The sequence below is a fragment of the Micropterus salmoides genome, unplaced genomic scaffold, assembly GCF_014851395.1.
Source record: "Micropterus salmoides isolate LMB-PRFRI ecotype aquatic unplaced genomic scaffold, ASM1485139v1 Ms_hic_scaffold_6, whole genome shotgun sequence".
In the NCBI taxonomy this organism is placed as follows: Eukaryota; Metazoa; Chordata; class Actinopteri; order Centrarchiformes; family Centrarchidae; genus Micropterus; species Micropterus salmoides.
Window position 1 is genome coordinate 8,544,848 of NW_024044348.1, and position 26,953 is coordinate 8,571,800.

At 39.1% G+C, this 26,953-nt stretch overlaps 1 protein-coding gene across 1 annotated transcript in view; it reads right to left on the reverse strand.

The window, feature by feature from the left end:
- The window catches only part of kcnq1.1 (potassium voltage-gated channel, KQT-like subfamily, member 1.1), a 45,837-nt gene extending 19,149 nt beyond the window's left edge, over positions 1 to 26,688 (reverse strand). Inside the window, exons 1-6 of the mRNA XM_038701719.1 lie at positions 25,636 to 26,688; positions 19,248 to 19,338; positions 6,241 to 6,367; positions 5,676 to 5,754; positions 5,185 to 5,281; positions 38 to 178 (exon numbers count right to left, since the gene is read on the reverse strand). Of these exons, the coding sequence (XP_038557647.1) occupies positions 38 to 178; positions 5,185 to 5,281; positions 5,676 to 5,754; positions 6,241 to 6,367; positions 19,248 to 19,338; positions 25,636 to 25,994 (894 nt within the window). The 5' untranslated portion in view covers positions 25,995 to 26,688. The remainder of the gene's footprint in view (positions 1 to 37; positions 179 to 5,184; positions 5,282 to 5,675; positions 5,755 to 6,240; positions 6,368 to 19,247; positions 19,339 to 25,635) is intronic.
- Between the last annotated feature and the right edge of the window lie 265 nt (positions 26,689 to 26,953).

Genomic DNA, 26,953 nt, shown 5'->3' on the forward strand with positions numbered 1-26,953 from the left:
AGCCATCACATGGTAAAACATGTGCATACACACTTACCACTCCCCACCACAGAGCATCAGCGTAGTTTCCAAACTCGGATGAGCCACTGCTGTCGACTGCATCTTTCTCTGCCAGGTAGACAAAGTACGAGGAGAAGATCAGGCTCAGAAAGCCAATGTATAAGGTAGTGATCAGCTCCTGAAACAAACATGCACAAATGCATGACATATTTCAAACTCAATTATCAACAAAGAAAAGAACATAATAAGATTATGTCATATAATATCCATGAATCTGTATATAGTTTCTTATGCAATCTCTCCTGATTGCCACAATGTATAATTTATATCAGTTTTCCAGTTAACTGCCTGGCTGTTTTTTCATAATATGACATATGGATGTGAATATTCATGTAAATGTGCCATGAATATGAAATTTTTGGGAGTGAGGCAACTCTTTGCAGGAAAAGATCTCAGGAAAATGCAGGATGTCTTATACAGCATTGTTTATTGAAGCCTGGCTGGGAAGACAATACACAGTTGAATACAGTGTATTACGAAACCAAATCTGAAGGATACTTCCTGTTGGGGGAGTATTTATCCCTCCTAGACCTACAGAAATTCACTACATGTCCAAAAAAAGTTATTGTTGAACACACTATACATGTACGTGTGAAAATACTGGTTCAAAATAAGACACTATGCTTACCTAAGTAAACCTCATCACATGCAACACTTTTTAAAGAGAGTCAGTCAGTCTGTCTGTAATGAAACAAAATAAAGATGATCTCAAACTTGGGTTAGGAAATGGATCACAAAGTTTCCTGCTGTTTGGGAGAGTCACAGGCCTAACCGTTAGCTTACTTTAGCTCAGTAAAAGAAGCTGACGTGAAACCTGTGTGATATTACCCTTAACAAAGGATGTTTCACAATGAAATCAAAATATTTTTCTGTTCTGAATCTGTTATCTCTAGTGGTTTGTGGCAGTCATGAAATAAAAGTGAATTCACCCTCTCACCTAAGCCATTAGCTACTTATCAGAATGGGGTTAGGGTTAACGCGCTCTGCAAAGCTGCCTTCTTAAGTATAAAACCTGTCATAATTTTCAGTATCATATGCAGCTATAAAAGAATCACAAGTGCAACTGAGTTTAAACTGAAACTGTGTTCAATAATGATCACTAATCACTGGAAGGGGTGTTGATTGAATTCAGATAGGCACTAAACCATTATTATAAATTAGTTTGAAATACAGACAGCTGATTTCTCCGGGTGTATTTAAATAACTATGAAGCATCTTATTTCAGATTCAATAAGGATATCTATATTGCTCAGGAGGTCTAATTGGGCCTGGCTTTTATCCTGTCTAACTGTAATTGGACTACTGCTTTGTGAAAGAGCTCTCTGAGAAAATGTTCTCTTTGCACTCACCTACTACGTGATTTAAACTGTGTTTAACCACTCAGAGTGCTGGAGCCCTCACTGCACTAAATCGGACTGAATTTCTGATGAGTGAAATACTTATTTGTGTCTCGGCCCCAAACTGTCACTCCCAGATTTTTCAGAGCACCACGGAGGAGCAGCAGCAGCAGATCATTGCAAAAACGATCCTGGGAATTGTTGTGTTTGCCTTCCTTGAAATAATAGTAACCTATCCTTACATTAGCCCCAGGGTTGGGAGGATTACTTTAAAAATGTAATCCGGTACAAATACTAATTACTTGTTTAAAAATGTAATCAGTAATGTAATTCAAGTACCACAAAATAAAAGTCATGTAATCTGATTACTGTTAGTTACTTTTGGATTACTTCAGTGCCAAGAGCAGTATAAATGATACGTTGTCTGCTCAGTGTATTTTTTTAGAGAAACATAGAATAACAAAATCTCCCATTTGCAAAATCCATGTTTAAATGTTTTTAAATGATATGCTTTGCACTATGTCACCATACTATGGCAGTGCCTGGCCCATCAATGACAAAAAACATTGTTTTGTAGGTATTCTTGATGATATTTAAAAGTTTTTCATTTGGAAAAGTATTTTAAAATGCTGATGACTCATTCTGCACTTGTTGTATTAATTTAGCATCCAATGCAAACGTTTCTCAATATAATGTTGCTGAAGCATAGTGTTTCTGGGACCGGGCCCCACTTACTGTACAAAAACCCAACTCTCTTCACTGATTTTGGTGAAACTGGATCATAATTGGACCCATTTTGTTTTCCTTGTATCTGCTTCCCCTTGGACATATTATCCATAAACATGGCATTTTTTTTCATATTTATGCTGATGACACACAAATATACTTGCCCATCAGATCCACAGACCCTGGAATGCTGAGTTCACTTAACAACTGCCTTTGTGAAGTTAAAAAATGGATGTCAAATAATTTCCTCCAGCTGAACTCAGACAATACAGAAATCCTGGTCATCGGGTCCCAGCAGATGGCAAATCAAATACTGCCATCTGCTGGTTCCCTAGTAAATCACATTAAGCCTGTGGCAAAGAACCTTGGTGTTTGGTTTGATAGTAATTTAAATTTCGAGCAGCACACCACAAAGCTTGTTCAATCATGTTTTTATCAACTTAGAAATATAGCTAAAATTCGATCTATGTTAACTTTTAAGGACAACGAGACCATTTTACATCATCTCATCATGCCTGGATTATTGCAACAGCCTTTTCACCTGTTTAACCCAAAAATCTATTGATCGACTCCAGACTGTCCAGAACTCAGCTGCCAGGCTTTTAACCAGAACAAAGAAATATGACCACATTACTCCTATTTTAGCTTCATTACACTGGCTCCCAGTATGTTTTAGAATTGACTTTAAAATTCTATTGATTACTTTTAAAGCTCTTCATGGCCTCTCGCCTTGTTATATTTATGAACTTTTAGTCCCATACACACCAGCACGTACCTTGAGATCCTCGGGCAGAGGTCGGTTGTCTGTTCCAGAGTCTCGACTGAAAACTAAAGGGGACAGAGCGTTTGCTGTCAGGGCCCCGAGGCTCTGGAACAGCCTGCCCGAGGAAATTAGGTCAGCTGAGTCAGTGAACTCTTTTAAGTCCCTTCTTAAAACATACTTTTATAGGAGAGCCTTTCCCGCTCTTATTTGACATTATTTTATCCCCTTTATTTTATTGTATTTTACTAATTTTATATACTAATTTTTATATTTTATCTGTATTTTAGTCTTTTCAATGTTTTCATGCTTTTATCTTGTATTGTTTTTGTATTATTGTCTCTTGGGTATTATTGTCTTTACACTTGTTAAAGCACTTTGTAACTTGTTTTTGAAAAGTGCTCTACAAATAAGGATTATTATTATTATTATAATTGATGGAGAAATATTAGAAATATGGAGAAAATATTTTTCTAGTTTTCTCTCTGATGTCCCCTGGCTGCTCTGTCTCAACTCTGTGATTCAGTTTCCTGATGGACAGATAGCTTTCCTTTTTCGCTAAACTGCAAACTGTAACCTATCTGCCTGTATCTGTGGCTGGGTAGCTCGGTCGGTTAGCCGTGCTGCTAGCGGCTCTATTAGCTCACTTGGCCCCGGGTTGCCAACAGCCAAATCTGGCAAGAAAACCACCTACGGACTGTATTCCCAGCGGTAAAACTGGCCTCTGTCTGTCTCGGAGGCTATGATCCATCCTCGTCCAGCTGCCGTGTTCATTCACTGAGAGCTGGAACCAGTCTGCACAGAGTCTGCATGGCTGGTTCCTGTAAACGCCAATCAATGTCTGCGACACGTCCCTCCCAATCTTTGTGTTTTTACAGAAACATGTACACATACCATAGAGGTACGTGTTTCTGTAAAAACACATACCATACCATGTATATTAAAACCATATATGGAGGCAAATAGCACTGAGCAATATCAATTTTTGAAAATGTACCTGTAATCTGATTATGTGTTTTTTTTTCTGTACTGTAATGTTTTCTGTACTGTAATGGAATACAGTTACTTTTTTTTGGTATCTAGATTACGTAACGCTGTTACAGGTATTCCGTTTCTCCCCAGCCCTTATTACCCCACAAATAGCACTTATGTCCCACTGGTACTCAGCGTCTGTGTCTGTATTTGTTCATTTGACTACACAATGTTTTTGAATATTTGGGACATTTGCGGCCATCAAACCTTTCGCAGTGAATATACTGAATCACCTTCAGCTAACATCACTGCTTGCAACTTATAAGTACATGATTCTTGGAAATCTTTTGATTGCATTTAGTTATCTTTCTTAAATAACAACCAGAGGTTCAGTAGATGTGTTGCTGCTGCTGTAACCTGGCAAACACATACAGCACAAAACTGCACAGCTAGGAACAACTACACAAATTGTGTTTACAAGCCACAAGCATTAGAATGCTAGTCAGTGTGTATTTAAATTCTGTTTTAACACAAGGACTGGATACTGATTGGAGTGAATGAAACTCCATCGACTTTAAAAACTCCAGCTGTTAACACAGAAGGGCTGCAGTTTCATGTGTTTATGTAAGAGAATATATTCTGGTCTAGTGTTGACTTAACCAACAGTTCTAAAAACACACAGGAACAAATATTGGAGGTACCACACACTAACATCCAGCTGGTTGATGGCATACTCATCATACTATTAGCACACTGCATTTTCCTTGTGCAGGGCTGTAATGGGTGTGCGGGGCCTTAACAAGGCATATTATTACTTTATAGAGAAGAAAGTTATCCAAACAAAAAAAGAACATGAAAGCACCAAGTTCTCACATAGACGCTTATTTTACACAAGACATCTCAGCTTCTGTTGCCTTTAAAGCCCAATCAGGACTAAGTATAACCTGGCCCATCCTAAGGTCAGTCTCATTCTAGCCCCTACACACATGCCATCTATCCTCTGCCTCCATTTGTGTGAAACTTTACAGCCGAGGTGGCTGTTGATGACCAGCCTCAGCTTAACTACACTGGCTATGGGGGATAATCACGGACACCTCTTTGTCTCAACTGAATGATGTTCTGGAGGGGTTATAGTCATCTCTAGCAGAAGAGCTTATGACCATAACACACTGCACAGTGGCTCTTCTTCTAATTCTGCTGAATATTCTTTTTGTTTTTATATGCTTCCCATGTGGAGTAGTAGTGAAAAACAATACGTGATGAGAACAGGATATAGATCCCCTGACAGAAAGCCTCCTGCTTACTAATAACAAAGCTATTATTGTGTACCTGCCGATGGATGAAGACAACAGAGCCTAGGAGACGCCAGGTTCCTCCCTGCCGGTCCACATGGAGCATTCGCAGGATCTGCAGGAAGCGAATTCCTCTGGAAAGTAACAAAAGTGTTTAAATGCTGACATTGTATTCAGACTAAATGCATGTATCTACACACACACTATAAGGCAAAATGTATGTGGACACCCAAACATTACACCTATATGTGATTGTTAGATATCTCATTCCAAAACCATGAACATTATCTGCTGTTGTAAGTCACCCATCTTCTAAGAAAGTTTACCACAAGATTTTGGAACATTGCAGGGATTTGCTCCCGTTGCTACTGCAAGAGCATTATTCAGGTTGACAACTGATGTTGGGCAATGAGACCTGGCTCACATCTGGCCAATTCTGCTGATTGCCTGACAACCTGTTGTTGAAGTACACAAAGTGTCTAAATACTTTTGGTCACACAGTTTCCACCTGTACACATTATCTCTTACCTTACAGCAGAGGTGGCAAAGACCTGGCCTTTGGAGCCCACTGACAGCACAATTACTGAAGCAACAACTACAATGAGATCTGTAGTGATAAGAGAAGTATAAATATGGCATAAGCATGCAGATGTTCAATACACAGGTGCAGCATAACAACAGCAGGTGTTGTCCTCCATATGAGGTATCAGAAAGTCAAAGAAGAAAGTGCTCATATTAAAAAGTGGATGGAAAGTGCTCCATTAAGAAATTATCATTAGTTTTCATTACAAAATTTTTCTATAAATCAAAAGAGGTAAGAGGGGTTACAAATAATATTCATTGCTGCATATTTAAAAAAAAAAAAAAAAAGAACACCTGGAGGTTCCAATTTTAGGAATAAAAAGCTGAAGGCAGAAAAACATATTGCAGTGACAGTTTTAATTTCATGCTGAATTTGTCTGAGATATCTCGTTTAGGATGAAGCTCAGGATATATCACAGATATTGTTTAAATATTGTGTGTGGGTGGAGAGTGATACATCTGTTTGTGTGTATGTGTATTGAGTGCATGTGTATGGTGGTTGTATTCCCACCTATAACAGATATTGGCTTCCTGGCAAAGCGGAATCGGCCCCAGATGCCAACATATTTACTGCGGCAACCTGCTGACCAGAGGCGGACAAAATATTCCACACCAAAGAATACCACAAGGACAATCTCCTGTCAGAGAAATGAGGGAAACAGAATAAAGAAATAAAGATATAAAGGGAGAAGGACAGGTGGAGAAAAAAAATCAAACATCAGATGCTGTTGCAGATTATTTGAATTTACCTGAACAGCTGCTCAGACTTCACCAAAGTGTGCATTAATGTCACCTTGTTCAATTAATGTGATTGTTGCACAACATCCTCTTTTTTGTCAAGTGCAGTTTATAACACAAACATGTCACAGCAATTCATTGAAATTAGGATTATTGATTCTTGTTCAGCAGATATACTACATTTCTTACACTTAAATTTGCACCATACCAGTTCTTTATTAAAACTGCACTGTAACCACTTTGATTAAAAAAGTGATTATGTATCCCAACAAATAGTTTGATAATATTTATCTTATTTTGTTAATTTTAATGTGTTTATTTAAAGGGATAGTTTGAAATGCACTTTTTGCCTTCTCGCCAAGAGTAAGATGACAAGACAAATACCACTCTCATATTTTTACAATAAATATGAAGCTACCGGCAGCAGTTTGTCATCTTAGCTTAGCAGTAAGGCTGGAAACGGGGAAACAGCTAGCTCTGTCCAAAGAAAGTAAAATCTGACTACCAGCACTTCTAAAGCTTACTAATTTACAAGTCATATCTCATTTGTCTTGTTTGGGCTTTGGCTAGCACACTAACTTCCTGGAGTCTCTGCTGATTACCAGACAACCTGTTGTTGATTGTACTGTATGTGGGCAATGAAGTTTCATTCCAGTCTTTGTGTTAAACTAACCTGCAGTAGCTTAATTGTTACTGCACCACACCCGGGACCTTATTATTTATTATTGTAATTCAAATGACAATAGCTGAAACAAGCCACAACAGCATGTGTTCACTGCTTAACACGAGGATCAGACAATTAGAGCTTCTCAATTAATGCTGCTCTATTTCATTTCCATGCAAGTTTCCTCCAGTGCTCCTTGAGGACAAATGGATTCAAAAATCAATTACAGCAGACAATTACAGTAACATGTGGAAAATAATGAACATGTGTGAATGAGAAAGCAATTACCTTCACACATTTTTTAATCATTGAAAAGCATTTGGAAATGAAGCTGTCTGTAAGTGAATCAATAGAGTTTCATAGATTTTTAATGACGTGATCCTTTTGCAGCAAATAATGGGTGGAACAAACATGTGACATTCAGGAAGACTGTATTGTATTCCATATTGTACAGCAGCAGACATTTTCAACTAGGGATTATTGCAGGAGATTTTCCTCATCAGAGCCAAAGATTAAAACATCAGTGAATACAAAATAGCACACCTTGTAAAACAAAAATTAGATTAATAATATGTTAAATTGTATTCTTGAAAGTGAATATGTAAAATATTGTATTTCTTAATTTATTCACTGAGAATTTCCTCTTCAAGGTTGAAAAACAAATGGTCTATCCAAAAAAGCAGGAAGTGAGCAAAAACAGGTATGAAGGGGGAAACTGTAGTTAAAGTTTGAACACCAACATCTGTTGTTGAAGATCACGTGCCTGGGTCTAATTAACTAAATGTATCAAGGGGTATCAGAATCAGCTCTGATCACATGGTACTTCATCATCAGTGCAGGAATAAAATATTTCAGGAAACCAGTAGCCCATGTGAAAGAGCCCTGCTACTCAATGACAATTTGGAATTCAATTCACAGGTACTAAGATGGTTTCAAGATTATTTTCTTCTGTCTATTTATCGCCTAGTTGGCTACAAAATGTTTTAATGTTGGTGCCGAAATAAAGATAGAACTTTCTATAAATTAGTCTTTGAAGCATAAAGCCTATTAAACTAAATTAGTTTTGGAATGAGTTTACATGATTTTATATTTGTTTTTTGGACATTATTATTATAATGCTGCTTTTTCCCATTGTGGCTGCTTGTTAAAGATGCTTTTTGGCTTTTTCCCTCTCCTTTATTGAGTTATATACCTTTTTGTGCATGTAATAGGTTTGCAAAGTAAAAAGGTCCAGCCCAAAGGGAGTTCCCATCTCCCACAGAAAACACTGCTCTGAACTGTCTGAAAACAGCTCGTTTGTAGTCCAGCCTGTTCTTCCCGCTTTGCTGTGATTACAGTGAGAGACAGAGCTCAGTTAAAACTTTATGGATGAAAGATACATTTGATAACTCACCACTCTGAAACTGTTGCTCCAATCTATGTTGCTAAGCTGGTGAGGGGATATACAGCTGAACCGAAGCAGTGTTTACCAGCTTCTCAGGACCCGTCCTACTCTGCTTCTGATTGGCTAGTAGTCCTTACCTAACAATTGCGCATATGCAACTCCCAACAAGAATCTTGTAGAGGTGAGATGCATCACTCTATAGCTAAATGGAAGCGTTCAACACACAGGGTGAAAAGAGGAGCTACAGCAATGTACAGTATGACAAAAATATAGTGTTTTTTGAAAATGAAACCATGTAAACCTGTCCTGGTACAACCCTTAAAGAGGTGGTATCATGCTCATTGTTGCAGCTCCTCTTTTCACCCTATGTGTTGTACACACCGCTCTTGAGCTACAGAGTGATGCATCTTACTTGTACAAAATCTTTGTTGGGAGTTGCACATGCGCAGTTCCCAGGTAAGGACTACTAGCCAATCAGAAGCAGAGAAGGGTGGGTCATAAGAAACAAGGTAGTGTGATCCAAATCAAAGACTGCGACCGTAACCTAGCAGATGGTATAAGTTACTCACAAGTCCACAACCACACAGCATCTTTGTTCCACATCTTACAATAAACCACTACTCATGTTTGCTCAGTAGCTTTCACATCGGGTGTAACGTTAGCATTATAGTTATAAGTGCTATAGCCGTGTTAGCCAACTATTACAACTCTGCTCATATAAAACTTTCTCTGTCTGGTGCAGCAATGATGATGCAGTGAATAGTGACAATTCTCGCTGACCAATCAGCAGTCTGTTGTGTTTCATGTTACATTTTAGTATCCCTCAGCTCGCTTGGAACCTGGAGGGAGGTGAGGTGATACGAAAAAAAATACCTGGAAGCAGGTACAGGTACAACGTTTCTACAATGGAAAACCAAACAAAGGCGAGTCGAGCCAAAGAGCCTCCGCTCAGACCAAGCAGGAAGATTCCGGTCTACAATATGAAGACGATGCAGAAGTCCCTGAAACCTGCATTCTATTGAAAATCCAGCAGGGGGCGACTCTTCTGGTTGTCCAGCTCTATTAGAAATAATGGGAAAATGACCCTACTTCTCAGCTGAATAATTAGCCCAGTAAACACTTTCCTGATGAGTTTTTGGTCTCAGTTGCTAGTTTCAAGTCTTCTTCAATACAAAATGATGTTCATTTAGTAAATTATGGTCCCATTTATTTTAAAATAGACCACAAAGCAGAGCATGTTTCAGGGCGGGATTATATATGATTCACAGGTCGTTACCATGGCGACCTGTCAATCAGGCTAGAGCCAACTCGAACCATCACCGTTGAAAAAGCTTATTAGGAGTTGGCTGTTCACTTTCTCTGGTGAGTACATTTAGTTTGTTTAGTTTGTTTAGTTTGTTCGCCATATCGTCACTTCCGGGCACTTCCTGTTCTCGACAAACTCGACATGGCAGCAACCTATCGGCCAAACTCGAGGCTTCAAAACGGCAGTCCAGGTGATGTCACGATGACTACGTCCATTTCTTATATACAGTCGGGGCGGCTGTGGCTCAGGAGGTAGAGTGGGTTGGCCTTGACCCCGCTAGCCGCTTGGCAAGCTTTATGACGCGTTTTCATTGTGATGTCACAAGTAAAGGAAGTGAAGGGCTGGATTACAAATGAGCTGTTTTCAAACTCCCTTTGGGCTGGATTTTGGGCTTTTTCACTTTGTAAACCTGTTACATGCACAAAAAAGATATATAACTCAATAAAGGAGAGGGGAAAAGCCAAAAAGCATAATACCACCTCTTTAAATAAGATTTTGAACCTGAAAATGAGTATAATATGACCACTTTAACTGAGCAGCGTCATGCTGCTGCAAGTGTTCTCTCTCCATTAAGATCTGTTGAGGCCAACCGCATTTTGGATCAAGTCTATTCATTCGGATCAGGGTTCTCTTCTTGGAAAATTAATTTGTGCGCGTCGGGTTCAGGAAGGTTTTCCATTGATTAATTTCAGATTGTGAAGACTTCTACTGCGTGATACAGTTGAAAGATCCAGAACAAATGCCAACGACCTGTGCCAAACACTTTCCTCTTTCATATTTCTCAATTCTCAGTCCCTCAGCCCTCAAATCTCCCCTTCTGTGTTTCTTCACTTCCTTCGCTCTCATTACAGCAACCACATAGGGGACAATAAAACTAGGATATCTCATCTAGGCATTGCCCACACAGTGAGTCTCACTCCTTGAGGTTTTTACATGCACCATCAATCCCCACTCATTCCTTGGTTCACCCCCTCATGCTCAAGCTCTATTTTACAAAAATGCAAGCCTTGTTCATCCTCCCAATAAAGTAATTTGCCATGTGACTTGATGGTCTTTGTTAGTGAATTCACAGTTTTCTTTGCAGAATGAAATGAAAAATACAGCAACACTTTTTAATATTTTGGATCCAACAAACACAAATTCTTTTGAGAATATGAATCCTTTGGGCAAACTGCTCAACATCTGGCCAAACACACCACTACAAACACTGTCAGCATGTGCTGCATAAAGAACAAAGTGGTCTCTGTTAACCTTGGGTGTGCAGGAAGAAAGACTAAGAAGATGCTTCTGTGGTGGGAGAGGAGTGAATGAAAGAGTGGCAGGGTCAGAGCAAATCTCTAAACTAGAAGCACAAAGTACAAAACAGTCCCTTTGGGGTGGAGGGTGGAAAAGATTAATGTTTGAGATTTTGGTAGGTTTAGCAGCAGCAAATATTAATTATTCATTATCTCTGTAGAAGTGAAGAATAAGAAGATTAAATATCTCCAGAGGGTGAACTTAAGGCTGAAAAACATTTTGCCATAAAATGTATATTTGATGATATTGTTGTGTTTATTTACAGATTGCCCACTTTTCTTTTTAATTACAGGCCTCGACTCATACACAGGAACCTCTGCAGCAATCTCTATGAGTCCAACAATGAACCTGTAGGATTTGAGATTGTAATGTGCTAGCTCATAAAAAACCATGACCATTTTATCCCATTATCCTTAGGCCAAGGTGAACTTGTCACATGTGGCACGCTCAAGTCATCCTCAAAGAAAATCCTCAAATCCTTTATCCTTTCTTGGGGTTTTCTTTTGTCTAAGCTTGAGTGGCTCACCCATCACCCAAACAGTTCCTGTGCTCAGCAGCTGGTGTCCTGGGGTTAAGTTTATCCCATTTACTATTGATTTTAGAGGAGGAGCCTTTGTCCTCCCAGGCCAGCGGGACACCCTGAAATTGTTTGTTAAAAAAAGCCTATGTAGTTCCAAATAAAGTGTCCATAAAATGTTTTTTGTGAGGCAGCGGTTAGGTCAATCAGCTCGTGAAATTGCTTTTTCAAACAACACTGATATCTGTTCATCATTGTATTCTGCGCTTTATTAAATCATTTCTAATTTATCTTAATAAGTTGTTTGACATGGAATGGGAATAAAAGGGGGGGCCTGTTTGCAAACGCCAGCAAACAAAAACAGACAGAAACGCTAAGCAGATGGTAAATGTCAAAGGAAAGATCAGATCAGGAGACAGCAGAGGGAAAAAGGCTATTGGCTGTATCTACAATGTAAACTGCGCTGTTATATTAAAAAAAAGGTCCATCTTTCTCTTGAGATTTAGATTTTTTCAAATCTCAATGACCCGTGGTTCACGGGCCACTGATCAGGAGCACTGAAGATACACCATGGAATTTTCTTGTAAACAAAGGCTCTGTTTACGTTCAGTGTTTCTTGCCCGAACACATTCTGTGCATCCTTAAGGCCTAACAAATACGTGAAATACATGCTACCACATAAAATATCTATAAAGTTGATTATTTGATTTTCTAATGTTTTGAAACCTGCATTATTTACATTGGCTGGCTGGCTGGCTACTTTTACTCTTCCTATAATAATGCAGTGCTAACTGTATATGAGTATAGGAATCTTGGAGCTTCTTGTCTTTTATCAAAACTTCCCTTAGGATCACTTCCAGATTATTCCTGTTCAGTCTTTGTTTGCTTCACACTACATGGGGTTCTTCAACCTGAAGAATTACTTCATTAATCCCTTTCAGAAAACATATTATTTTCACTACATTATTATTATTATTTTTTTTACAATTTTGCTAGGGCTGACCCCTAATAGTAGGGTAGATTTGATGCTTCGATGGGCGGAGCCTGATTCGACTGTCAATTTCACAGTCAATGCTTCCTAACCCTAGGTCATCAGTGCGCATGTGTATGCGTTGCGTGTATGTGCAGTGGCAGTGGAGGAACACTTGCTGAAGAGACGGAGCGGAGCCCCCGCTTCACCGGTGTTGTTGTCGTCAGGATGTGATGTGATAAGCAGGTTGGAGGACCCAAATGCAGGACACAGGGCAGAGCAGGTACAGTTAAAGAAGGTATTTAACCCTGGGTTTTCAGTAAGTGGTTCACTTCTTACCGGGGTAGATCGCCATGGTAACTTATGCTGAACGGCTAACCTGCTCTGGAGCAGGTTATGTTCCAGATAAGAGATCAACTCTATGAAAACACTGCCTACTGACCAATCAGCTCTCTTGGAAAATGGCATTATCATCTGAAGGAAATCCCACAGACTGTTTTATAAGCTGTTTTATGTTTGCTGCGGTGATACGGGGAAACTCTTGTAGGCTATAACGATATCATCCTACAGAGACTGATTAAAAGCCTTAGGCTATTGTTGCCTATATGTAATGTAATTTTTATTTTCTCCCAGTCTGTTTCACACAGCCTGTCGCAGCCATTAAAATAAATGGGTTTCATTTTTCTTATGTGAGGCTGAATATTATGAGCAGTTTGGTAGGGATATTGAAATACTAAATTTTAATATGAACATAGGCTATCTAGCCTATTTTAGGTTAGTATAGCCTGCTACAGAGACTGTAGTCATTTTCCGCCCCACCTTTTGCGATGTGGGCGCAGGTAATGAGGTGAGTTTTCAGTAGCTTAAATGTTGAGATTCAGTCACTATTTGTGCACATTTTATGGCATGAATAGATTTTTCTTTATGAAGTTCATTTAAAAAAATGTTTGAACCACTTTTGAGTGTGTTAAATTAATTAATCTAATTTTTGAAGTGACGAGAAAAGCTTTTCAAATTGAGGTGTAATGACCACTGATTCAGTGTCCGATTCTTAATGTGGAAACGCCGACACAGCTGAGGTGAAAGAATAAGGCTGATATTTTCATACAGCTCATAAGAAAACATCAAATCAACGCATTATTATAGCCTGTTCATTTAGGTATTCACACTGTCTGCAATTTTCTGTCTCCCTGCATGTGTCAGCTGCAGCCGTGCTACTTAGAGGCCTATGTCGTAATTCTGTCGTCTTACACTTTGCTCGTTTGTAAAATATGACACTGGTGCCAGTGGCCTTGTTCATGTCTGCAATTGGTCATCTGCTGCTAACACCGCCTCTTTTATGTGAACGTGCTCATGGCTGGATTGGGAAATCCTGGGTTGAGTTACCGAGTTGATAACCAGCTTTGTGGTACCGCTTATCCCAAACGCGATTGTTAGGGTTAGTTAAGCCAGATAACTGAAAGATATCCTGGGTATGTTGAACTCGATTCGTGGTTCAGGCCCCTGGAGTGGCTGAGTCCAAAGAAATCCAAATAAAACAATCCAAACAGAACAGGTAGTCCACGGGTACGGATCCGAGACTGACAGGGCAAGAGACGAAACAAAGCAACACATGACAGAGCAACATAAAGCTCTGAGAGAGAGACTGAACAGAAACAGCAAACATTTAAAACCAGGGACTAACGAGCAGGTGGGAGAAACACAGTTGTGAGGGATCAGGACTAACGAGAAAGGCAGGCAGAGAGACAGCAGTGGGAAAACAGAGAGACAGGTAGGCAGAGGGATAACTTGAGGATTACCATTAACACTTGACAGGCAGACAGAAACCATGCATGAAACAAACACCAGATAATAACAGAAAAGACACAAACTTAGGCAGGCACAGATCCAAACAGGAACAGAACAGAAACAAGCAAACTGAACACTGAACACAAGGCACTGGCAACTGACACAAGAGAAGAAACATACTGGAACACAGTCAGAACAGACTAAAAACTAAATCATACAGTTAGACTACTAATGTAACAGGAAAAACAGACTGAACTAAGAACCGAACACGGAGCAGATATGGGCAAAATAACGAACACCGAAGTATACAGACCAGGAGTAAATAGTAAGCCATGAGCTAACACACAGAACTAAAACGCGGGGGTAAATAACAGATACTAAACTGACCAATAAATAAACTCACAGAGAACTAAACTCAACAGAACAGAAGACAGGACTAAAATGCAGATACAAAACCCCCCAAACAAGAATCAAAATACAGCACACAGAGAAACTCAGGACAGGATCATGACAGTTGTGCATGCAGTTGGCGCAGCACGGCGTGCACGCTAAACTCTGCACAAGACAGGGAAATGGCAGGCGAGAGAGAGAGAGAGAGAAAAGGGTCAAAAGTAAGCATCAGTTTAGCTGGAACTTTACAGCATAAGTTGTATAAAAAGAGACTAAAGAATAAAGCGGAGCCACCATGTGTTCCCCCCCTCGCAATTGTCGTGCACAAAAACACATGATTTGACTATCAGTCAACTATAGGCAGGACTTGACGATTCTGATTCGACTATGTACCGTAAATCCTTAGTCAGGGACAGCCCCACATTTTACACACACAGGCCCAAAATACAAACAGACAAACACAGGACCATGACATGCAACTGGGGGAGAAATGTTGCGACATAGCAGCGCCCCTTGAGCAGGTGAGAGTTTACTGCTTTCCTCAAGGTCACGTGAGCAGTGCCCAGGAGGTGAAATGAAATTTCTCCAGTCTACTTTGAACTGGCCACCATCCAGTTCCAAAGCCAAGTATTTAAAGGTTCAGTGTGTAATATTTCTGAGGATCTATTGACAGAAATGCAATATAATATCCATAACTATGTTTTCAGTGGTGTATAAAGACCTTACATAATAAATCATTTATATCTACATAACCGCGGGCACCCTCTCCTATGGAGGTCGCTGTAGTTTGTCGTCATGTTTCTAGCCGACAACGAACAAACAGCGCCACAGAGTGCGTTTCGTCATCACTGTGTTCTTCTTCTGTTTGTATAATTCCGGCAGTGTAGATGCCCGTCACTACATTGAATATGTACAAAGAAGAAGAAGAACAAATAATAGTAATTATAATATACAGTCTCTGAGTAGTCCTCTGGTTTATTAGAAGTAAGAAGAGAAGTGACATTTGGACAAATGAACGAGTACACACGCTGACAGCAGGAATCCCGGATGTGGATTTTCCCAGATGGAAGGCTAGAATGTGGGACAGATGTTTTCAAAGCGGAGCTGAAGCTGTCTGTTTTCTGCTGGACAGGTAAATAAGTTTGTCCGACTTTAGTGATTCAAATGAAAGCTGTTGTTTGATAGCTTTAGCTATTAGCTGGCCATAATCACCGAGAGACTTGACATGTTTCCCCTGTCAGTGTTGTGAAATATGGATTAATTTCATGTTGCCTACTTATTCTCCAGCCTGTGGTTTGGCTTTGCCGGCGTAACACCAAAATCTGTTTGATCAGATTCTTAGTTTGACCAAAACCCAAAAGACGATGTTTTCCTGCGCTGGTATAAAAAATATGTAATTGGATTGTAATTTCATGTAGTTGTTCTCCAGCCTCTGTTATGGCTTTGTTACGTGGACAGAAATATGCCATTACCTTCCTGAGACAAACAGCTGATGAATATTATCTCATCGTAGCTATACTGCTAGAGTGAAAACAGTTTGGGGCCTATTTTAACTATCTAAGCGCACAGTGTGAGACGCATGGTGCAGTTGCATTTTGGGCGTGTCCAACTCTAATTTTGCTTAACAAAAATGGTCTTTGTGCCAGGCACATGGTTTAAAAGGGTTGTACATAGTCTGTCAATTCATCATGGGTGTGTTTTGGGTGTAACATGCAATAAACCAATGAGAGTGTCATCTCCCATTTCCTTTAAAATCCAGGTGCGCTTGTACCTTGGCACAATGTAATTACAATGGCGGATGAATGGCACACTCACAGCAGTGGGGGGATATGGACAGAAGTGTGGACATGATTTAAAAACCGTCTCTGTTCATGTAGCCTAATGTTACTCTGCAACTCTGGTTTATCAGTGAAGTGTCTGAACTGCACTGCAGACTGAAGTCTGTTTTTCACAGTTGCTGAAACACTAAACCCCATTCTCTGAACCCAATGCTCAATGGCCTAAACCCATTTGTCGAATCAGTCACTCTTTAGCCAAAACCTTAAACAGGTTCACGTAGTTAAGACACTGTTTGCAAAGCTCATCCACTCTTTTTGCAAAACTCTAAACACATTCTCACTCACTAAAACACATTTTTGCACTGTGATGCATTTGTGTTGCAAAATGGTAAATACATGCAGCAAAAGTTAAACACAACTACACCACAGCTGTTATCTTTTACACACAACAACTCATAATTCTGCGCACTTGTTTCTAATAATGTAATCAAACCAAAATGTGGTCGAGTCCCTGGCCAGCGTAGTGGCAATATCACACTTTGACCAAGTAAGGGACAGGTTCTCTACTTTCAGACGGCAGTGCATACTTTCTGTGGGACAATGTCAGCTTTCACTGTGGTGTCCAGTGGTTCAACGTAAATCAGCAACCAGTGATTCATAAATGATTACCTTCAACCTACAGCTCTTTAATCCAACAGAAGATTTTATCTGCCTGATGGTGGAAGGTCTATGACCGAAACTCATTTACTATGGAAAATCTTTTACGTGCAATGGAACTGGCCTGTGGTGAGATAGGTGTGGAGTGTTGTTACAGTCAGGCTCCATCCAGCACTGTCGAGGGTTTTCCTCCTTTGCTTGGCAATGTTGCATGTGATGTGAATGAAGTCTCTTATTGTATTGACTTTGATTTTGCAGTTGCACAACATTTTTGATTATAATGTGCTTTTCATTTATATTTTTATCTTTTGACATACTCGATTTGAAAATACAGATATTCAATACTGTATTTACATGTACTTGCAGTAATCAAATCGTTAATTTTCTTTAATGATTTGTTTTCATGATTAGAGAGGCTGCTGTCAGTCATTTTACAGTTTTTCTCAATTGCTTAAATACTAAAACCAGGCTATTAAACTAAAATTTCAAAACCATAACTCCATTTTTCAAAAAGAACAACCATTTCTCTAAACTCTACACACAAATCCCTTTATTTCCCATTCCCTACACCATGCGGTCATTGAGAAAACACTAACATTCACAATATTGTTCACTCAAGTCAGCATAGGGTGAGCTCAATCAGCACACAACTACCCAGGTGGAAACACAGTCAAAATTGATAACACACCAATCAGAACCTTCAGTAGATAGGTAAAAGGACCGGAGTCAGCAAAGGTCAGAGGTGGAGAACAAGAATCTCTGGCCTGTCCCACCAACGACAGGATGCTGGGACAGAATAATTTGTTGTTTGGTGTGTTGAACTGTATAACACTCTAAGGAATAAAAAATGTGCAAATGTTTACATTGGTTGTTTCTTTTGCCGTGATCATTTTTTACTTTCCGTTTTTGAGGGGGACAATCACAAGCAACATTACTAATAACCAGTTTTTTGTATTGTTTTGAATTTATCTCGCCAGTGTGTAAGACTGTGTTGTAGTGTGTGTGTTTTTGAAGGCTTGTCTGTTATGTCTGAAGACAAAGTTTGGTTTTTCAGCAAGATTGAATGGTTTTGAGTGGAAAGATTAATTTTGACCTGAAAATAGGATGTTTGGGGAATTGGGTGAGAAGTTGTGGTTTTATGTTTAGAGTTTTGAGAAAAAGAGGCATAATTTCAAGAAATATGTTTAAGCAATCGAGAAAAATGTTTCCATGTGCGCAGTAAAGTCACAGCAAATATCATGGGGCATTTAAGCAGCAAAACAAAAAAAGCTGAAGCTATAAATTTCGCATGACAGGACACAAACTGTCAAGAGGAAACAGAATTCAAGAAGCTAAATTCTTTTAGCTTCTGAAATAATTTAAATGCTCTGATGGAGCACAGGATTGATCAGGAGGACAGCTGCTTTACTCCAAACAGCTTCATTGTATGAACCTGGAACTTTTGGATGTGGAGAAGAACATAGAACGTGAATTAACATTAGATCTTGACCGATCCTGTTGGCATGTTCGAGATTTTAATAATGAATGAAATTACTCTGCTGTGCCTTTTTCGTAAATGCGCACAGCATCTCTCTTAAGAGCATCAGAATAATGCGCCCCTAAAATCTCTCAATCAATTGCATAAAACACTTTTTTCAAAACACTACAAACATTTCTCTGCCTAAAATCTAAAAGAAAGACGTCTACTATATGCTAAAGCAGTGATTGGTTAGTGATCAGTTTGGCAGTGTTTGCACATGTGAGGAGTGGTATGTGACCTGGTGAATAAGTGTAGCATTTTCATTGGTTGTGTTTGGAAAAGGAAAGCAGGTCACTTCCTGTTAGATTTTTGTGTCTTAGGTAATAACAATGTTTTGTAATGTTTTGAATAAAATGTTTTATGCAATTGAAAACTTAGTGAAAGAGCTGAGAAATAGCTTATGGTTTTGGAGATCTGAGATGAGGTTTTGTTCCTTGAGTGAGAGGTTTCAAGAATTGTGTGACATGTAAAGATTTATATATATATATATATAATCAAATTTAACACTTACCACCCAGAAGAGTGTTGTGTAAGCCAAGGCCTGGTATTGGTCAATGGTAGACAGAACACTGAGGATCAGACAGGCCAGAACTATGAGAAACCTGTAGAAAATAAAGCACATCATACATTGATCTTGATTAAAGTGTAATTTTTTCATGTTGGTGAATATTCTTGTTTCCTTTGTATATATTCTCATATGTTCTAATTGGATAATGGTCCAACTGGCTCTCGTTTACCTAAAAACTTTTCCTCAAATCAAAGCTTTGCAAACTTGTCATCAGTGAAATCATGTAAACACAAGTCTCCTCAATCCACTTTTTATCTTTTAGCTTCTGAACAACTTTCAAAAATAAGTTTACAGACAGCATAACATTACTTTATATTTTTGTCATGAAGAGTAAATATTCAAGGACAGCCCTCTGGAGGAAATACTGTGAACTTTTTTAATCGCCGTTAAATTAATCCGAAGTGCGTGATAAACTTGTCAAATAATGAGCACACGGTTGTGCACACACGCACAAGCACACCACACACAGAATCAACAAACACTAAATTGTTCCTTAACATTCCCCTTATTCCCCCTCAAGGTCACAAGTGTTTCAATTGGAGCAACAATAAGATGTCTGTAACTCCTTAAGATAAATATATTTTATTTCTTTGAGATAAGGCATCAAGCTACTGTGACACTGTAACAAAAACACTCTTATGTGGCCTTTTTTTAATTCAAATTACAAATTTTTGAACCAACAGGATTTTATATATTATATATTTACAACAAAGGTCTACATATAGTACCCTTTTTAACACCTTTTTTATTTTTGTTATTGCAGTATTGCCTCCAAGAGCTGAAGTTAGGGTTATGTTTCACTCCATTTCATTATGTTTGTCTGTTAGCAGGGTATCTTAAAACATTAAGAATGGATGTGCATTAGACTTTGTGAAAAGGCTGGCACTGTGGCAAGGACAAACTGATTAACTTTTCATTTCCGTTGGCAAGAGATATAGCAGTGAAGGACACCATCTGAGTTCATTTGCCATCAGCTGACAGAACACACTTCCATGTTTGGCCCAATCACAAAACATTGAGGCACTGGAAAGCTTGTTTCCTGTTTAGATAACTGCCCTGCCAGTTTTATTTCAAAACTTGGTACAGTGAATTGAAATGAATACATTTTGAACTCATGAAACTTTGCAAAAGAAAACTAAAAAAAAACATATGGCAGTGTTTGTTCTTCATATAAGGGAAAGATCAGTGACACAATTGGCTATGGCTATTTGTCACACCCCTGGGCATACAAGGTACCCTTTAGTGTCTCTGTGAGTAGTAAGTAGTAGTAGTAAATTATGTGACATAAGTGACGTAAGTAGTTAGGTAACTTAAATGTTTGGTTAGATTTCGGTAAACTACTTGGTTAGGTAGTAGGAGATTACGTGACTTAAGGTAAATTAAAACTTTAACTAAGTTATCGCTGACTTGGTTTCACGCAGGACACAAAGTCCATCCAAATACAGCCAACACTTGAACTGATATTTCGTTTTTTGGTGGGCCTTATTTTAGGTGGCTAAAATACATTTTGCTGCTAACCCTGTCCTCAGCAGTACATTACTTAGCTTCCGGGCCAGTATAACTCTCTGCTTCTCCAAACTGGGAATGTGCCAACTCCCATCTACTGCACATACACTGATTATAGATAAATACCTCATACAGACCCTATTCAAAAAGCCCAAACTATCATTTTCATGTGGTAAGTGTAAGTTCAAGTTACTTCATCTAAATGATCTTGTCCCATTAAATTAATTTAAAGCCATGTTAATTCCAAGCGGGAACCTCCTGGTCTCAAATGTGAAGCCAATGCGGATGTGACCTAAACCTGCAATCTTTCTAACTGGTTGCCAAAAGAAGCCTGTTTTTCGCTAGCCAACATTAGCATCCTTAAAATCACAGTTAATGTGAATTACATATTCACCTTGCTAACCAAGCTAGCTAACACCACCGACTCATCCAAATATCGTCACGTCCAATGCCAATGCCAAACTCGAGGCTTCAAAACCAATGGATGACGTAACTGTGACTACGTCCACTTCTTTAATACAGTGTCACTGAGAAATGTAATTTCCTCATTTGTGCTGGATTTAGTGTCTTTCTTTATTTGATTTTTGTGTGACTGACTGTTTTTATTATTATGTTTTATAACTTTTTATTTCTATTTAAATTGTAATCGGTGTCCCTTCTTGGCTAGGTCTCCCTCGGAAAAGAGATTTCAATCTTAAAAGACTTCCTTTTTAAATAAAGGTTAAATAAGTTTTATTTAGTTGGTAATGGGGCATGGGAGAAACCCACTGTTGAACTGGCATATCTTGACAAGGTAGGTGGAAGTATTTGCTCTACTGTCATCTAGTCGAATTTGTTTTAAACTATTGTTCAGGAAAAAAAAGCCCTAAAGCATCACTGTCTTGTTCCTATGAGACCACACTTGATGGAAACTATGTGTAGAGGGAGTTATAGTTTCCAGTCAGTGTTTGCACCATGGAGGCGCTTATCACCACATGCTACAGCCTGAGTTTATTGAAGACTGGCCAGGAATCCAAACTAACACATACACACAAATACACACGCAGGCTTGAACGTGCACGCCACACGTCAACACAGATAAAAGACAGGAGAGATCAGCTAAGGGAAGATGGACTGGTGAGTAACACATCTACCAAAGCAGCAGGTCCTGACTGAAAGAACAAAACAAATAGACAACACAGCACAGCAAAATGTAGTTTGGTATCTGTGCCCAGGGGCATAGGACTAGGGGAAAAATAGTGAGTATACAGGGCCCTCATGTGAGGAGGGCCCACAAAAATACTAGATTGAATAGCCATGGACATGGGGAGGTGCCCATAGAGAACCTATGTACAGGGTCCGGATTTTTTGTGCTACACCCCTATCTGCTACATGTGTAAACTGTAAAAAAAAAATGAATTAAGAAGAGCAGCGTAAAAAGAAAAAATGTTCACAAGTTATGATGCAGTGTAATTAAAAAATCTTATGTTCAAATGTGACAGAGGCAGTTAAAAAATGGATAACGAGAAATAAAAATGAACACCAAACTTTCAACACCAAACACTCTGGTTTACTAATGGTGGTAATTTGTCAATGAAACTCTGTTTAAATAATTTCAGAGCATTTGAAATACCAGTAAACATAAACACTCAGTATGCTGATCATACATTTCTGATTCACTTATCTCGCAATCTGAAGATCTTGTCAGTCTCTTTCTACTAACTGCACCATCAAATTTTACTTCCTTTACCTCTAGTGGGCTAGTAGCATCAGACAAAATAATACATTGGCTCAGCTACATAGGCACCACTGAACTCTAAACAAAAGCTCAAAGCATTGCCCCTATCTATTATTGATGGACAGATTCACTTGCAGTCTGTTGTGCACTGAGTAGAGACAAAGCCGGGGACAGGATAAGAGTTAGTAGTGACGCTGCTGAGAATGTCACTGGCTGTTACCATCAAATACCCTGTTTGGAACATCAATCATACTTTATTTTTATGTCTCCAATGAAGTGCTTTATCACTCTAAAGCACGAGTGATAAAATACAAAAAGTAAATCAAACAAAAGCAATGCAATACAAAACAGAGGTTTAGATGAATTTACTGTTATAAAAATTTCTCTAATTTGGAGAACCAGTACAAGCCTTTATCAGGGCCTCAGCCAAAACTTTGGCTAGCATGCAGTTAATAACTCAGAGATAGAAGGTGGTAACACATGAGTGAACTTTAAGAATCTTAGCTCCTGTGATATGTAAAAGAGGGAAAGATAAAAGCAAGTATGACTTTATCCAGTTAAAAGTAGAATACAAACAGCTCAAGTCAAAAATGTTGAAAAGAATAACAATGCATGACTCTTAGCCTGTTTGTTAAATCATAAAAAATAGTCTATGAATGTAATTCCTCCAGCTTGATACTGGCTGACAGAATATCTGGTTCACTTAAATGGAGCTGAGTCTGAAAAACACTTTCTGATTAGGATTTTCTCTAAACTCTCCTGGTCGACTCATCTATAACCAGCATGTGGCATGGATCCATGCTGCTCTAGACCAAAATACTGCATTTACTGTTAGACTGTAGCACACTGCAGACAGAACCCCAGTTAGAGCATGGCATATACGTATTATTATACTTACTATAAATATATGTAAATTACATATTGCATAAAGCAATACATAAATAACATGTTCCTTTTCAGAGAAGTGGACTATTGTTTTCTTTTTACCAGGATAAAACAAACCTGAGTCCCTGTAAGCACACACACACACACAAACATATACATGTGCAAATACGCACACACAAGGTTACCTCTGATAAGGCTTCGACCTCGGCCAGTCTGACGTTTGAGCTCTGGGTCAGTGATAAGGCCAGGCCTGTTCTTAACTGCTTTTCTCCCGATCAAACAAGGTACCGAACTGACCCTAAATACCTGCTGGATGGTAGGACATCCTAACAACATGCTCTTACAGCAAAAATCTGGTTGTATTGTAGAATTGAGAAAGTTTTGTCTAAATAACTACTAGTTTTGTCTAAACCCTACTTATACTTAAGAGAAATGTGCTTTTTAAAAAATATATAGAAGTTTTCTAAAGGTATGATTTTTAAGTTTGGGTGAACAACTTCCTGTCATCTTGAAGGTACAATCACATTACATTTCTGTCCTGCGAATGTTGGCTGCCTCTCCTGTTCACATCAACTGAAGTACACATAACGGAAAAATTCGAGGATGCGCTTCTGTATTCTGTGCAATCTCCAGGCTGGCTCCAGTGGACTTGAAGTTTGAAGATCACTTTTGTTCTACTTTGGTCAACTGTCAAAGTGTGAAGTCATTATTCTAGCATGTACCATCACTTTGTTCTATAATATCAGACAGCAAACTGCAGCATCGCTCTCACACACTGTTAACCTTTTTAGGGGCAGAGTGGGGAAAGTTTAACGGTATGCTAATGTGACCATGGTGAAACCAGAAATTTCAAATCTGAACAAACAGGGCTGGTGTCTAGATGGAGCAGAGTGTGACAGACTGAAAGGGCAACTTCAACACACTTGTTTCATCCTTAACATCTTAATGAAACACCAGTTTTTAAAATTATTACAACACACTCAAAGAACGAAAATGATCTACAGACTTGTAAAAAAAAAACATTCTGATTTTGTGTGTTAAGAAATTATTTTGTGCTGTCAGAGCTGTCAGCATGTGAAGCCATTACAGGAAGGCTAAGGCCCCTCATCTTGGTGGTTTGCACCTGATGTCCAGTCAAATGTAAATATTTGAAATGTTAATGCCTAAGCAATTATTGTGTATTGTGTAGTTATTCTTGTTAATGTTCTAATGTGTTGGGTTGTCTTGTGTTGGCTCATGCTCCCTTTGAGTCACGGAGACTCTAACCTGCACCGACAGGCTGCGTTTCCCTTACGTCCCCTCCGACACTGCAGGGTCACAGGGTGGCAGCGCCAGACAGGGCTGGTACCTTCTACACAGCACACACAAACTGCCAAATTTAGCTGCCTGCTATCAGTGCCAGCAAGTGGGGACAGACAGAACACGTGGGTGAGCTGGAAGATCACATCCCAAATTCCTAAACTTCCGCCTTAACACTCCAATTAGGATCAGTTTCCTGGAAAAACAGAACTGTGTTAATTTAATTAAATTTGTTTTTGTTTGTTTTTTAAAGACAGATGTTCATGCAAACTGACAAAACTGTCATCACTTTAATGTGGTGGACATCTTCATTATATTGGAGCTTAAGCAGATAAAATCCACTCCACACTACATTACTCTGAGTTTTATGTTCTTTACAAGCTATATTATTTTTATTTTATTTTCATAAAACTGGGTAGTATCACATACCTGTCATACTGTCAGGAAGGAAAACAATCCTTGTCTGCTTGGATTGGTTTAAAGGTTCTGTTGTTTCAGACTCACTGAATGCAAACAAGAAACACCACTGTGTTCCTGCACTCAAACTGATCTGGAAAATTAAATGCTCAATGGTGCTGAGGAAATAGTTTCCCAGATGAAATATCTGTGTAATATTCCTTTGGTACTCCTTGGAGGACGTTTTTTGTCTGAGATTCTCTTGTCTGTGATGTATTATATGGTATTTTTTAATCTGCTATGTCTAGACTAAAATGTCCTTTTAATGATCCTGAAGGGACCTCCAGTTGTGCTGTGATATCTGTGCAGCATCTTTCTAAAATTCGCAGGATTAACAATTCTTTGTAGAGAGGGCTTCCAAGGCTTTACATGCGCAATTAGCTCCCTGTTTAATTAGGATCTTAGAGTTGCAATTATACCCTTGAATACCCCGTGGATCTGGATGATTATGAAAATAAAAACACTCACACTGTGAAGTGATAGACGAAGCATTTCCAGCCAGACGGCCTTTCCAGAAAGTTATACACGCGTCCTTGGATGTAGGCGCGGGTGAGGACTGGACGGACCCCGGTACTATACACCGACATCCGCACAGACATCCGGGGATGAGATAAGTACGGGTGGAGGTGAACAGGGGGTACCTCGTTGGGAGTGTTACTATCCTCTGGCATTTTGTCTCTTTCAGAAAACGTATCGTTGGCCACAGGTGTCCCAGGTTCAGGCGCGCAAAAATTGGTTCCCGACAGCTCCAAATCCGGTGGTCTATTTCCACGTGCCACACCAGAAAACCTCCGTGTGTTCCCCTGAGAAGGAGCGGAATAAGACATTCTACCTTCCCGTTATTCTTCTGTCGTGGGGTTAAGTTTTTCACAGTTATTTTTCGGTCACTGACTCAAATGGACAAATGTTCGCCCTTGTGCGCTTACCTTCTGCTGTGCGCCTTATCGCGCCAGGGCGGATAAAACTGTAACATAAACTGAATTATTAATGCTTTAGATCACCAGGATGGTGTATCTTTTATTTAACTTTATAGCTCTCTGGGTTGTTGAGGATATGGCGAGTCTGAGCCCTGAATGAATATCCCCTACCTCTTTCAGAGCACTTATCAGCCTGGAGAGCTCTGGGCGCCAGGAGGTGCGCTGTGCGCTGTGAATCGCCAGCAGATACTGGTTTGCAAAACAGCTTGAAAGCAATCTACAGCTGATGGACTCCATCTTCAGATCTGTGTGTAAAAACACCATTAACGTTTTTTCAGATAATTACTTGTTTTGTTTTTTTCCCCCACAAAATATGTTTGCAAACCTGTAATCACACATTTCAAGCAGTTGACAGTGTATGGGCATATCTTAATGAAAGTATTGTCAGAAAATAATTGGATTGGATTTGATGTTAGTGACATTATGTCACTCTCATAGGCATTTGTGCATGTGTGAAAGTTTAGATGCACAATACTAAATGAGTAGCAAACAAAGCACCTATATACATCAAGGTCACCAGTGTCTTGTGCCATTACTGTAAACAGCTCTTGCATCATACTGGGGTAATCATACACTTAAACCAAGTAAAGACACAGCTCTAACCCAGAAGTGTAAATAAAGGGGTAACCCACTACCAAAATTCAAATACATGATTAGAACATTCTATGCTTAATTGATCAACCAGTCTTTTAATATCAACAGAAGAATACAACAAAAATGTTATTTATTACTGTTTTATGATGCTCATAAAAGGTCTGTGTACAAGAACAAGGCAGGAAAAGATTTCTGTAACTTCAATTATGAGCAAT